Below are 15,066 nucleotides of genomic sequence, written 5' to 3' on the forward strand. Positions count from 1 at the left end.
AAGATTAGAAAATTGATATTCTGCCACCAAACTCAGTCATCATGGCAGACAGAGGCTTCAAATAAATTGAAACTGAGCTGATAACAAAAGGTGTCAAGTTGCTCCGCCCTCCAGCGTGTACTCTGGTATCAAGCCTAGTAAGTTACATGAACCATATTGTTGTTAAAGCATGCGGTGTGATTAATTTGCAAAGTGAGATAATTAAAAGTGAAAAACAACCAAAATAGTTTTTATTTTTTTTCAACTTAAAAACTACTCACTACTACTGCTCTGTAGTTGGCACAACAAATGTAAATTAAAAATGTAACTCTTAGCAGGAATAAACTTTTCTATCTTTTCTATCTATCTATCTCACATTATTTTTCATCAGTACCACCTTGTTTAGTTAACTTTTTTAAGGCATAGCATTTTGACGACCAGATGGCCTAGTGGTTAGAGAACCTGATTACGAAGCTTGGGGTCCGCGTTCGATTCCCGTGTCAGGGCAGATATTTGTATGAAAAATACGAATATTGCTCTCAGGTCTTGGGTGTTTAATATGTATTTAAGTATGTATCTATGTATATAAGTATGTTTTTCCGTTGCCTAGTACCCACAACACAAGCTTTCTTAGCTTACTTTGGGACTAGGTGAATTGCTGTGAATTGTCCCGTGATATTTACGTGCAGAACGATCGGTATCCGGGACCAAGCCAAGTTGTTTTCAAGGGAACCGTATGTTGTCGTAAATGCTGAAAATATCAGTGTCCGGGGCCAAATAAAGGTTTTTCAAACGGAAAAGTGCAAGTCGTCGTAAGTGCAGAAAGATCGGTGTCCGGGGCAAACAAAGTTGTTCTCAAAGAGAGAAGTGTAAGTCGTCGTAAGTGCAGAAAGATCGGCGTCCGGTTTAACCAAAGGTTCATTCAGAAAAGGTCATCGGAATCCTATTTTACTTAATTCCGCTCAATACAATATTCGTCGCAAAACAAACAAGAATGACAATTTACAGTAATGACACTTTGCCGGCACTGTCAGTGCCAATGTCAGATTGCCGATCCAAATCAAACTCCGTAGTATAATCCACGCGTAAATTGTGAAGAGTTCTAACCACACAGAATAAAGTACGACTTGGACTGGTTACGCAATTTACACCAATGTCAAATGAAGGTCATAGCTTATTTGTTAAATAATAAATTAATTACATTATATTAAAATTAAATAACTACAGAAAACGAGTTAAAAAGCATTTATCTCGAAATGGTTTTCGATTTACTATACATTGCAAAAAAATAGACATCCCCAATTAGCTTAGCTATTCAAAGAGGAAACGCTGCCAGCATCTTCGGGACCTTGCCTAAGGGGAAATTGAAGCAATTTATTTTAGTTGTTTTTTTATTAATATTATTATTATCTTTAATTTATGTAAGTATTTTAAGTCACTCGACACTCATGTACGGAAGTGAAAGTTGGGTATGGCAGAAGAAACATGAAAGCAGAATAAATGCAGTTGAGATGAGAGCGTTAAGAAGTATGATAGGAGTTAAACTGAGTGACAGGATAAGAAATAGTGAGATAAGGAAACGTTGTGGTCTGAAAGAAGATGTAGTGACAAAAATTGAGAAAGGTATGCTGAGATGGTTTGGCCATGTCGAGAGAATGAATGAAGAACGATTGACGAAAAAAGTGTATGAGGCGAGTGTGAATGAAAGTGTTGGAAGGGTAGACCTAGGCGGACGTTTCGAGACCAAATCAGGGACGTCTTGAAAAAAGGTCAGGTCAAGAGTACCCTAAACCGAAGAGCATGTATGAAGGAATAATGAAAGTGGACGAAGCAAAACAAGTATGTAAGGATCGTAGCAAGTGGAAAGAAGTGGTCTCTGCCTACCCCTACGGGAAAGAGGCGTGATTATATGTATGTATGTATGTAAGTATTTTAAGTCGAAGATATTTTTATGTACATAGTTTTATTTCTTACAATAAATGATCATTCTCATTGTAAAAGAGTGGGACTTCCTGACACTATTATAGAAAGGTGTTTAGGCTTCGTTTCCATCAGAGATGTGCGAGGAATAAATTTGTCATGCATGAACCAATAGAAACTTCATTTATCTATCCTCGCTACGCTGAGCTGTTTCCACCAGAGCTGTGCTGAGCGAGTATAGGTAAATGAAGCGTTTCTATGGGTTCATTACAAATACATTCAACGCATCCTCGCACATCTGGTGAAAACGCAACCTTACTTGGAAGTGCCAACCCTAATACTTAGCCCTGTTGGGTTGTGTTTAGTATTTTTAAGTTTTACCAATGAAACTCGCGTAGCCCCTATTTTTTAAAAAGATTTTATTTATTTCCCTAACTATTTTTATTTACGGGACCAATTAATTTAAATGACATAGGTACATAAATAATCAATTATAATGTATTTACTAACATAGTTTGTAAGTATAATCAATGTCACTAATAATTTATGGATTTTATTATCTGAAAATAAATGATTTTTATTTATATATTTATTTAACTTGCAATGTTTAATGTATGTATCTTTTGTGTGGGTCAAATCTTGCAAGTTAAATTTGACCCACTTCCAGTAGTCGGATTGTCTTGAAATTTGGCATGCTTATGGAAATTACGTGACAATACAACAATCTGGTAGTGACATCCTGGTAGTCCAGCCAGGATCGTCTCCGCAGGACGGAACTCTTCAATGGTTAATGGCATAGACTTGAAGTTTGGTATGCAAAATGTTGTTTAGGTGACAATGTACAGTAAGCAAAAAAAAGTTAGTATTAAAAATGATTTTTTTACCAAAAACATTTCTTTCGGGTAGTATAGAAGGTTATCGTATAAATAAAACTAGTTTTCCCCAACTCCACGTTTATTAGTCGCGCCAGCCGTGCTTGCGCTTGCTCTTAAGATGTATGTACTGCACGTGTGAGAGCATGGCGTGTTTCTGCGTGAACTTGGCGCCGCACAGCTCGCAGCCGAACGGGCGCTCGCCCGTGTGCGTGCGCACGTGGTTCACCAACGTCCTGGTCGCCTGACAATACAAAGTACAAAGCTACGTTTAAGAGCGTTTATACCTGCTGAGCTGGCAACGTTGCACTATTGTTAGTTTTTCTCGATTATTCCATAAATATTGAATGACAATTAAAAATGTGGTCTGATAGAACTCTTCTTAATATATAAGTTAATGTGTCTACTCCAATAATTATTCGTGATAGACTTTTATATTCTTTAAAAATGAATTAATGTTTATTAACGGTTTTTAAAGAAAATAAAAGTCTATAACGAATAATTATTGAAGTAGACACATTAACTTAAATAATATATTAAGAAGTGGGTCACATTTTTATTTTTATCAATTTTTTTATGGAATAATGAGAAAAACTAACAAAAAAGGCAACGTTGCCAGCTCAGCATATATAAACGCTTTTAATATACATGTGGAATGTAATCGGAAAGAGAACAATTTTATACGGAGAAGAAAATGAGTTTTAAAGTTCCTAAAACCCATGAGTCTATATTATGTTCGTGTACGATTGGTTGTCTGGAAGAGATCGCTTTTTAGCGATAAGACCGCCTATTGTCTACCTGAATATTTCTATTTTTGTAATGTCTCTGTACTGCTTTTGGTGATCAAATATACAAAAAAATCGGTCCAACCGTTTCGGAGGAGTTTGGTCACAAACATTTTTGACCCGAGAATTTTATAGTAACACCATTTATAACTCAAGAACGGCTGGACCAATTTTCATAATTTTTGTGTTTTTGGATTTGTCTTCGTCAGGAATAGGATAATAGGTATTAAAACATTGAGAAATTGACAAAAAAAAAACATTGTCCCATACAAAATGTTTATGGGTTTTAACTGTCAGTTATAGACCACATTCCCACACACAATAAGTTGGTTATTTTATATTTGCTTACAAAAACATTCACTTAAAATAATTGATATGGCAAAACAATCTTGGTTGAGGGTTTGGAAACGCAATTGGACCCGCTGGATGGCGCTGTTTGTTGGTATGTTATCATTATCATAATTTTAAATAGTGTTTTTTCGGGCAGGACAACGTCTGCAGGACCGCTAGTATTATAATATACTCAGCGGCAAAAAATTTGGCCCACCCTTCATACAAAATTACCGATTTTGCATACATTTGACTATGGATACATGGTTTTGTTCGTTATAGTATGTCCCGAAGATCAGTTTGCCTCTTGGCATAGGCCTCCTCTAACATACAAGGGTCGTGACAGATTTCAATGGAAAATGTTAGAGTATTATAACATACTGAGCAGCAAAAAATCTGACCTGATCTGATCTGAATGGATAGGTAAGCCGTGGTGGCCTAGTGGTTTGACCTATCGCCTCTCAAGCAGAGGGTCGTGGGTTCAAACCCCGGCTCGCACCTCTTAAGTTTTTCGAAATTTACCACGGAGCTTTGCGGCGAAGGAAAACATCGTGAGGAAACCTGCACAAACCTGCGAAGCAACTCAATGGTGCGTGTGAAGTTCCCAATCCGCACTGGGCCCGCGTGGGAACTACGGCCCAAGCCCTCTTGCTTTGAGAGGAGGCCTGTGCCCAGCAGTGGGACGTATATAGGCTGGGATGATGATGATGATGATGAATAGGTAATTTTGTATGTGCAGTGGGCCAAATTTTGTGCCACTGAGTATATAACATTTTTTTTTAGATAATCTGTCAATGTTGTCTCTTGGACAACGGGACAGAATAGCAAACAAGAAAATGTTGTTTGACCCTGGCCACTAGTGTGGGGTACTCACAGCGAAGCCGCGTCCGCAGATGTTGCACAGTTTGTTTTTCTCGCGCTGCGCGCCCTCGTGCTTGAAGCGGCGGTGGTCCGTGTACTTCGTTCGGTTCAGGAATTGCTGCACAACATACAACATACATCTAATTATCGCTGTTAGAACTAACCTAAACAACAAAAAGTTGGAAATTTGTCACAATCAATATCACAAAAACGGCTGTACTGATTTTGACGAAACATGTCTAAGAACCATCGCTAGGAAACCTGCTTTCAAATGAAAAAAAAAAAAGCATTCAAATCGGTCCGTATGTTGTAAATAGGATTTTGGTAAGTTTTACTAAGGGGTGGGGCAGGCTTGCCAGGTGTACGGTATTTTACCGAACCGTTTGGTATTTTAACACTGTGTTCGGTACCGATAACAAAAATCCCTAATAACAATTCAACTGACAGATTTTACGCTGTTCGGTATTGTTCGAAAAAGACATTGCGTTGGAAGCGTCTTGTTTTTTTTTTTTGCTCACTGTTCGGTATTTATTCGAAAAAGACCTGGCAACCCTGGGTGGTGGGACCTTACTAGCCTTAATGTGGGTTAAATTATAGCACAGGACTTTCTTAACACCATGTTTGTCAGGTTCTAAATAGGATGTCAGGGGGGGGGTCACTGACCTGGTCGCAGTCCTCGCAGTAGTATTTGCTCTGCTTGGCGTGCACATGCCGGTAGTGGTTGTTCATGTAAGACCGACGCGAGTACACGTTGCTGCACTCCGGGCAAGGGTATTTGCGCTTCACTCTGTCCGTACTAACATCATATAAATATATACATTCATTTGATGGGTCAATCAACTTTTAGTGCAGCTAGTTGCCATGCTAACGTCTCCTGGGTTACTTATTAAAAGTATGATTTAACGGGGTACAACACAAATACGCTAAAATTTAGGAGTTGTGACAGTTTTAAGGCAATCCCTTAATCTTCTGAGCGTGCTAATAGTACAACGTGAAATGTTTTTTTTTTTAATTTGAGTAGTATAAATTGCAAACATTTTTTTAACGAAGTGTAATACCGATGTCCCCTGAGTTACGGTACGGGACAAAATCACAACACTAAAAAGTTGATTGACTCAGATATCCAAATTTTACTAATAAGCTAAAGTCACTTGAAAACAAACATGGAACAGTGGTAAATGATCATCGCCCATGAGTACCAACAACCCAAGGCGAGTCATTGGTACTAGTACATAATCCTCATAGGTACATAATCTTAATACGGCCAAGGACTTTAATTCTTGAGCCACCATGGAAACTTTTTCAAAGGAAAAGTCATTAAGATTTTCCTTGTTAATTAATGCGATGTCACTATGAAGTTTACTGTGAAATGGTTCCATAGTGGCTCATGAATTAAAGTCCTTAACCGTACTAAGATTATGTACCTATGAGGATAAAATCTCTATCTCTTTCGTTTTCTCACCTGGTTGCTCTTTCGGCCGCGTGCGCTGAACTGATCGCCAGATGTCGCCTATACAGACTGTCGCTCTGTAAAAAATACAACGTCAATGTTAAGCAAGTACAAACGCAGTGCGTTATGGTTTTACATCGTGACAACAATTGGTGCAGATTGTCCCATGATATTTATTATTAATATGTCTCCTGGGTTACGTACGGACATAATAATAATAATAATAACAACACTAAAAAGTTGAGATTGATTTTTGGAGTTTTTTTTTTATTTTTATTTCAACTCCAAATTTGTGACTTATACGGTCATCCCGTGAAATCCAACGAAAACACGACAGATGAGAATAGATAAGAGATAAAACATAGATGTCGCTAGTGTCGCTGCTTAAGTGGCTACGAAAGGGAAAAAGGCAGGCTGAAATGTGTGGTGCATGGGAGAAATTTGTGTCTAGACTCCTGTCCAGTGGTGGTGTAGCGGTATAGCACGCAGCACGGAACGCCGAGGACCTGGATTCGATTCCCAGCGCTGGTCTCTTTTTCTGGATTATTTCTGTGTATCCATGTTTCAGTTGTATTTTCGTTGACTAAATAGTTGATTAACACATAAGTACCTTGAACCGTTTGTCGCACTGCACGCAGTAAGCCGTCTCGGAGAAGGAGTTCCTGTGCTGAACCTCCACGTGGTTGCTGTACGTGGCAGAGTTCTTGAGCTTCTTCTTGCAGAACGGACACTCGTAGCCGAAGTGATGTCTGTACACATTTATCCTAGGTTTAAGATCTATAGTGTTTTTCTAGTATTATTTGTTACTAAGCGTTACCCGCGACTCCGTCCGCGTTTATTTCGGTTTTCACTATCCCGCTATTCACTAAACTAAACTACAATTTTCCGGGTTAAAAAATATCCTATTTCCTTTCCGGGACTAAAATTATCTGTATACCGAATTTCATCTAAATCGGTTCAGCAGTTTAGGCGTAACAAACAAACAGACTTAGAAACTTTCGCATTTATTATGTTAGTGGGATTCATTACTGTTTTGCTAAAGAAAAGTAAATCATTGATTTTTGTTAAAAAACAAAATTAAATGTTTTGATTTTAAATAAATATTCTTTATCCTCAAATTATTTAGTTAATACAAAACTTATTACCAAGAAAAAGATATTGTTATAGTGGGCTTGCAGTTCTATCCTAACTTACTTTTGGTTTTGGAAAAACACACCGAACAAACAATATTCGTTAAAAATACATTGAAACGTGTTACTGTGAAATATGTTTAATTCAAGTAAATAATTGTTGAAACAATAATATTCGAAATAAAAATACAAGCACCAAATATATACATATTTTAATCTCATATTTTAACGAGGCTTTAGTACACCAATGTCAGCCTCATGGTCATGGAGAGTCTCTGATACATGTTACACTCTCCCTTGTACCGAAACCTAGTCTCTGGATGCAAAGGCCTGTCTGATGAACTTATAAATCAGCATCGCTTCTTCTGAAAGTGGTTGACTCAGAATCACATTTACACCTCCACTGAACAAGACCATACCATCCAGATACCTGCTTCTGATGTCCTTATTCTAATCACATCCAAGAAGAAAATGAAGAAGGTCTTCAGTCTTATTACCATAGGAGTATATAGAGGGGGGGGCAGTAGTGGCTTTAGGGTAGGGCGCGGTGGGGCGACCGCCCAGGGCGCCGGTCTTAAAGGGGCGCCAGAAGCCTATACCTTCTAGGGAATTCCCAAAAGTTGGGGGCGCCGTGGAAATCTCTCCCAGAGCGCTGGAAGTGCTAAAACCGGCTCTGGGGCCGGGTGAGCCGTGCCCACCCCAGGATGTTCGGCTACCAACTCTAAATTCTATAATACCAATATCTTCACACAAAAATCCAGGCCAGGCCTCCCCTAAAAAATATCCCTAGATACGCCAATGCTTATAACAACCTATGCACAAGGGTGATTGGAAAACTCTCACCGAATATTATATGAAACACTAAGGGTGATTGGAAAACTCTCACCGAATATTATATGAAACATTTTCTGCTAAACTAAATTCTATAATATTGTCTGTGAAACGAGGCAACACCGATTTGTGGGCGCTTACTTGAGATGTTTCTCGATTATCTGTCGCGTCTTGCAGCGCTTGCCGCACTCGTCGCACACGAACGTGTCGTGGAGCGCCTTGTGGTGCTCGTAGAACTGGCGGACGCTCCTACAACCGGGGATGGTCATTATTCAAACAAGTTGCAGGTGGTAGGTGGTAGGACCTTGTGCAAGGTCCGCCCGGATTGCTACCACCATCTTGCTCGCTAATCCTGCCGTGAAGCAGCAGTGCTTGCACTGTTGTCTTTCGGCGTGGAAAGTAAGACAGCCGGTGAAATTACTGGCACTTGAGGTATCCCATCTTAGGCCTCTAGGTTGGCAACGCGTCTGCAATCCCCCTGGTGTTGCAGGTGTCTATGGGCGGTGGTGATCTCTTACCATCAGGAGACCCACTTGCTCGTTTGCCATCCAGTCGAATAAAAATAAAAATAAAGTTTTATCTGAATCAATTTTATTCGAATAATTATTAGAGTAAGTTTTTATCCGAATAATTACTAGGGTAAAATTTTATCTGAATTATTATTAGAGTAAGTTTTTCGTTTTTCGTTTAATTTTCACTGAAGGTACATTCATTTAAAAATTCAAAAAACTGTACTGTTGTAGATGAACCAGGGGGATGAACCAAATTCGAAAATCGAAGTTCGTATCGTACCGTCGCTCTCTCGTATTAAATGATACTAGCGTCAGCAGGACGGCATATTTCAAAAATTTCAAAATTTCAAATAATTTATTCAGTAAATAGGCCGCAATGGGCACTTTTACACGTCATGTTTTAAACTACCAGCGCTTTCGGAAAGACCATCATTGCCAAGAAGAATGCGCCGCAAGAAACTTGGCAGGAAGTCATTTTTTCAAAAGCAAGGCAAGATACGACGTTCGAATTTTGCACTTCGTGGGGTAAATCGTCAATTACTCTGGTCACCCTTCAATAACTGGCCACCTTATACAGTTTTTTTTTTGGTTTATTTGTGTAAATTTTGCTGTATATGTTATGTCTTCTATTCGTGCGAAATTACAGCTTTCTAGCATTGATAGTCCCTGAGCAAAGCCGCGGACGGACAGACAGACAGACATGGCGAAACTATAAGGGTTCAGTTTTTGCCATTTTGGCTACGGAACCCTAAAAATGTTTATAGTTGACTAGCACTCATTTTGAGTGTGAGGTGGCCAGTTACCCTCCAGACTCACCAAACCCCTGGCCATAAAGGTTGCCACTAATTGACACCTCCTTACACTAAAATTAACTCTGCTTATAGGGTGACTAGAATTATTTTTTAATGTAAGTTACCCTAGTATTGGCCCAGTGGCGACTTACTTAAAGAACAGGCCGCAGGCGCGGCACTGCACCATGCGGTGGTGTCTCGCGACGTGCCGCCGCATGGGGCCGGCCGCGCTGCTCTTGTACCCGCAGGCGCGGCACTCGCGCCGCCCGTGACGCGCCAAGTGCGCCGCCAGCGCGCCCGGGGACACGCGGCACGCGCACACCTCACAGGTGGCTTTCAGCGACTGGAGTTGAACAAACTTGGATGTCATATAGCGCTTAAAAAAGAGGGCAATGGCAAAAAACCAGAATCAATTAAATTGGACTAAACCGATTTTGATGAAACATGTCTAAGAACCATCACTAGAGAACCTTTTTTTTTTCTAAGGCTTAAGTGCACCAGTGTGACTATGCCAGCCTCATTGAAAGACTCGATGTCCACATTCATCAAACACTCCTATTGTGATGTCCAGATTATCTGGCTGCAAAGGAGTGCTTGATGAACCTGTAAATTCGTACTGCATCTTCCGATACCGGACAACTCAAAATAACATTCACTGCACCATTGAACAGGTCCAAACCACTCAACCACCTCTCGCGGATATCCTTCGTCAATACACACTCCACCAAAAAATGTATTAAGTCCTCAATCTTATTACAATCCGTGCACATGGGGGATTGAACTACTTTCATCATATTTAAAAATTTATTCAATGTAAATCCCTGGGGAGGCTGGCACAATCGAACCAGGGCACCTGAGAACCTGGTTTCAAATAAAAAAAACCGCATTCAAATCAGTCCACCCGTTTAAAAGCTATGGGCCACAGACAGATACACACAGAGGTCAAACTCCCCTCTTTTTGCGTGGGGGATCAGAAATTAATGCATGTATTCGTTGACTGTACTTGCATTGTCTCATACGGATTTGCTTGCTGAGCATGATGAGCAGCGCCGTTTTTATCAATGTAGAGCAAGATAATCTACACTGCTTCCGTGCCTCTCAAAAGGCGCTATCGTAATTTTATTTGGCGCTGGATGGAAACTGGGAAATGGCCCTCTGCCATCTGGTGTGTAGAGTGACCGCTCTTTCATAGGCGTATATGGTCTAGTGCCCACCCCAAGATGTTGGGCTACTGATTCGAAATTCTATAATACCTACTGATATCTTCACAAAAAAATCCAGGCCAGGCCCCCCTGGAAAATAACCCTAGATATGCCAATGCTCCTTTTGCATAGCAATGTTGTAAGCAATGTTCAAATTCAATCCTAATATTGATAGAAACATATAATTAAATCGTTTGAAGCACAGCCTACCTCATTGTGATACTTGTTCTGATGACTAGCCCTCTTCTCAGCATCGTCGAAAATCTCAACACAGCTCATACATTTGTGCGCTGCTTTAACAAATACAGGATCACCTCTTTCCACTTCCATATTTTTCATAACCTCACTAACATCAGCAGGTATCTTTCTTACCAATAGAGTTCTATGTTCCTTTAATTTAGTATTTATAAATCTATATTTCCCTTCTCTTATCTTAAGTCTCTTTTCATTGAATTCTTTGGATTTTCTAAAATTTTCATCACCACTTCTAACAGGTTTCACATCAATCTTAGTTTCTTCTTCAACTTTGGTTTCTGGCTCTTCTTTGACATCAGTTTCAGAGAAGTTTTCAAAAGTGTCAATTTGGTCATCGAAATCGGTTTCGTTTTCTATTTTGACTGGTTCTGGTTTTTCTTCTTCTTTATATGTATTGATTTCATTGATTTGTTCAGAGGTAGTTATTGTTGATAGCGAGTCTGGAAAAGGTGCCTTAAAAAAGATTGTTTTTTATTTTATTTTCCGTGAGAAATTTAACTGTCAAGCAGCTGTGTAGCTGGACATCGTCATCATCATCATCATATCAGCCACAGGACGTCCTTTAGATTTAGGCTTGGTTTACTAATATGTTGCATAAAATCAAATCTCATAATTTCGTTTCTCATAAGTTGTTATGATGAGATGAGATGTTAGCAGAATCATCATATCACAAAATTACTTTAATATGAGATATGAGAAGAAAAAATATGAGATACCTGTTATGCAAAGTGTATTTCGGAGATTCAATATTATGCAAGATAAAGGGAACCCTTAGGCTTTTCCCATAGGAATCCAGGGTAGTGTATTGGATTCTTTTTACAAGCTTTTTTCTTTTTACATCTGCAGACACAATAGATATAGATCTGCACACACAATAGATATAGATACACACGCACATACAATGCTTGCGCACTTGTCATCTTTTTTTATTTTTAATGTAATTTAGGTTTTCTGGACTAAATTAGGTTTTATTCTGTTTCTTTTGTATTGTTTCACATATTGCACTCCAGGGTCCCAAGATAGGACAGGCTCAGCCTAGTTTGGGGTCCGCTGGGCATAACTATACTGTAAACTTGTGAATTATTAAGAAAATAAATATTTTTGTATTTCTTTTTAACTTGCAACATTCTTATATAAGTTTATATATATTATCCAATATTTGCAGATAACTTTATTTATCCAAAATTCACAGCTTAGACCAGAGTATCTTAAAGCAAGAAATGAAGTTGGTCAATTTTATCCAAACTGCCTGTTGAAGTTTAATATTTATTTACCCCCTGTTTTACCATCCATTGATTAAATTTATTTGATAGATAAATGGGTGGTGAAACAGCCCCTTAAAATAGGGTAGTCTCCAGATTGCCTATATTATGTACTGGCTGTTGGCTATATTTTCATAATTTTTGTTTAATTTCATTGAGAAAAGAATAAGCTTATCCAATATTTTCTCACTAACGTCACTGACAAACTAATTAATTATATTTTTTTAGGAAATTAGCCTAATGGACCTGTACCCAGTATTATGGCATATAATGATGATTAGCTGCATCAAAATTAATTTTTACCTGTTTATTTATGTACCAGAACTGCAACATCTCCTGTGCACGAGCTACTTTGCTGGTAAACATTCGGATTCTTTTTAACAGTGCCTTACACTCCCAGCATACAAGTATATCGGACAGTATCTGTTAGAAATTACAAAATATATAATAATATTGAATTATATTAAGTTATTTTTATGAGTTTTTACTTCAATTTTACCTATAGAATAATGTGTTTGTTTAACTCCTTATATGCTTAGGCTCGGATCTGCACCAGTTCATGAATTGCGTTAGCACATATCCGTTCCAAAGCTACTATGCACAGTATGTTCACATTTTACTAAATTTTCTACTTAACTGCTGTAAAACATAGGTCAAAAATAATTTACACCGATTCCAATGCCGCCGCAATTGAGGTGTCAAATTGTGAAACCGGTCCCGCATACAATGGGTTAAATAAATTATGTATGAATTATACAAGATGGTCTACTGTATCATGTTTACCACCAACACAAAAATGGGTTGACTAGTTCTCCTTCATAACTTTTCGAAATGGAATGGTTTAAAATCCACAACAGTCAACAATACTTAGTAAAAACAACAGTTCTTTTCGTAAAACAAAAATGAAAAACTTACCAAATCCTGATTATCAAAGAATTTGTAAAAAATATCCACATATTCATCCACTGTTGAGAGCACCCTGTCTGTGCTAAGACATGCGCGGCAAAACGAAACGGTGCCACCGTTTGTGAAATATTCAATTTTAACTGCACAGTTTTCCATTTTAACCCATTTATTGTGGTTTTCAATTGATCAATTTGCAGTTATATTATTTACTAATGTGACATCTTATTGTAATGAACATGGCTTGACAATAAATAAATAAATAAATAAGAAAACAAGTTTCACTCAATGCTTAAAATTTATCCTATTGAATTCAATGGTTTTCCCAAAGTCGACGTTGGATAAGACACGGCTTGTAGACTTTCTCCTTATACGATAGCGGTAAGTAAACAGACTGCGAGTTTTCAGATAAGCATCAAACACCATTTACTACAAAACAAACACCATTTACTACAAAACAATCGAAAAATCTGACAGACTGTGACTGTGTTTGACGGACGGCCCGGACGGGTCGCGTCACAGAGTACTTTATATGGGTCGCGTCACGCCAAAACGTCACGCCTTCACGCCGTGCCATCAATCAACGCCGTTTTTTGTCACGCCGGGACACGATTTTTTTTTAAATTTTACACGGATGTTCGGAATATTTAAAAAAACGCTAATTCTTATTGAAAGCAATGTTTTTAAACAGAAAAATACTTCTTTTTTTTTCACTTAAAAAAAAAAAGCCGCACAATTTTGATTTGACAGTTGACCATCCTTGGACTTGGACCATCCTGAATTTTTTTTAATTTTTCCATCCACCGGTTTAGATTTTAGAGGACCACTCGATTTTAATGAAAATTTGCACTTTTTGAATTGAATTTTTCGCAAACAAATCACTGAATCGAAAAATCGTCTTAGCAAACCGCTAGTAGCTAACTCAACCATTAATTTATTCAAACCAACCAAAAAATCTACTAATTAAGAGCGTTTATACCTGCTGAGCTGGCAACGTTGCATTTTTGTTCGTTTTTCTCGATTATTCCATAAAAATTGAATGAAAATTAAAAATATTTTCTTGTATACTCAAATAATTATTCGTGATATACTTTTACATTCCTTAAAAAGTAATATATTAAAATTTGGAATTGAAATAAAAAATACAAAAAGATTCCAAAAAACCAATCTTAATTTGATTGCTTAGTAACGACATCTCTTGTCCGGGTGAGCGGTTAGGTCCAATGGAGTGCCGAAAAAAGTTTCTCGATGAGGGCTACGCTATAGATGTCGCTAGCGTCACTGCTTAAGTGGCTAAAATAAGAAACAAACAAGCTGAGATATGAGGTGCATAGGGGAAATTCGTGTCTGTACCGTTGACCATCAGTGGTGTAGCGGTATAGCACGCGGTACGGAATACCGAGGACCTGGGTTCGATTCCCAGTGATGGTCTTATTTTTCTGGTTTTTCTGTGCATCTATATTTCAGTTTGTATTTTCAATTTAGGTTTTACGGGATGACCGTAAAAGTAAAAATTTGGAATTGAAATAAAAAAAACAAAAACATTATTAATTTTCATTCAATTTTCATGGAATAATCGAGAAAAACTAACAAAAATGAAATGTTGCCAGATTCGTGTTTTTTGGACTAATTAGATTTTTTTGAGAAACTAACCCATTGTTACATGATAGGATACAGGGCCGGATTTAGGGGAGGGCATCCGAGGCTACAGTCCAGGGGCCTCCACAAAAGAGGGGCAACATGAAATTAGACAAAATATACTAATTAATTATACATATTACACAATGCAGTTATTTTAGCTATCAGAGTGTGCCAGCTGTCGGCAAGCACGTCGGCATCCCGGCTCAGCACGATAGCGTTGAGTATTGATGGCGAGCGGCGCCAGGCGCGATACCGGCGCGGCGCGTTTTACCTCTACCTATAGTAATTTGTACAATTGTTCATTTTATTTGGAAAATAGTTTTTGGGGGGCCTCCACACCCC

At 38.4% G+C, this 15,066-nt stretch overlaps 1 protein-coding gene across 2 annotated transcripts; it reads right to left on the bottom strand.

Moving 5' to 3' along the window:
* Positions 1–2,477: 2,477 nt before the first annotated feature.
* LOC141444884 (uncharacterized) lies at positions 2,478–13,630 on the bottom strand. Of its 2 annotated transcripts, none has more exons than XM_074110627.1 (10): positions 13,096–13,630; positions 12,484–12,603; positions 10,874–11,371; positions 9,614–9,804; positions 8,300–8,407; positions 6,808–6,946; positions 6,210–6,274; positions 5,411–5,534; positions 4,761–4,865; positions 2,478–3,015 (listed from the first exon to the last, which is right to left on the bottom strand). In XM_074110627.1, the coding sequence occupies exons 1-10, from the start codon at positions 13,240–13,242 to the stop codon at positions 2,857–2,859; spliced, it is 1,656 nt and encodes a 551-aa protein (XP_073966728.1). In that variant the 5' UTR covers positions 13,243–13,630; the 3' UTR covers positions 2,478–2,856. The 2 variants fall into 2 exon arrangements, with proteins under 2 accessions (XP_073966728.1, XP_073966727.1); XM_074110626.1 differs by having other exon boundaries at positions 2,480–3,015; positions 5,411–5,543; positions 13,096–13,628.
* Between the last annotated feature and the right edge of the window lie 1,436 nt (positions 13,631–15,066).

The sequence above is a fragment of the Choristoneura fumiferana genome, chromosome 30, assembly GCF_025370935.1.
Source record: "Choristoneura fumiferana chromosome 30, NRCan_CFum_1, whole genome shotgun sequence".
NCBI lineage: Eukaryota > Metazoa > Arthropoda > Insecta > Lepidoptera > Tortricidae > Choristoneura > Choristoneura fumiferana.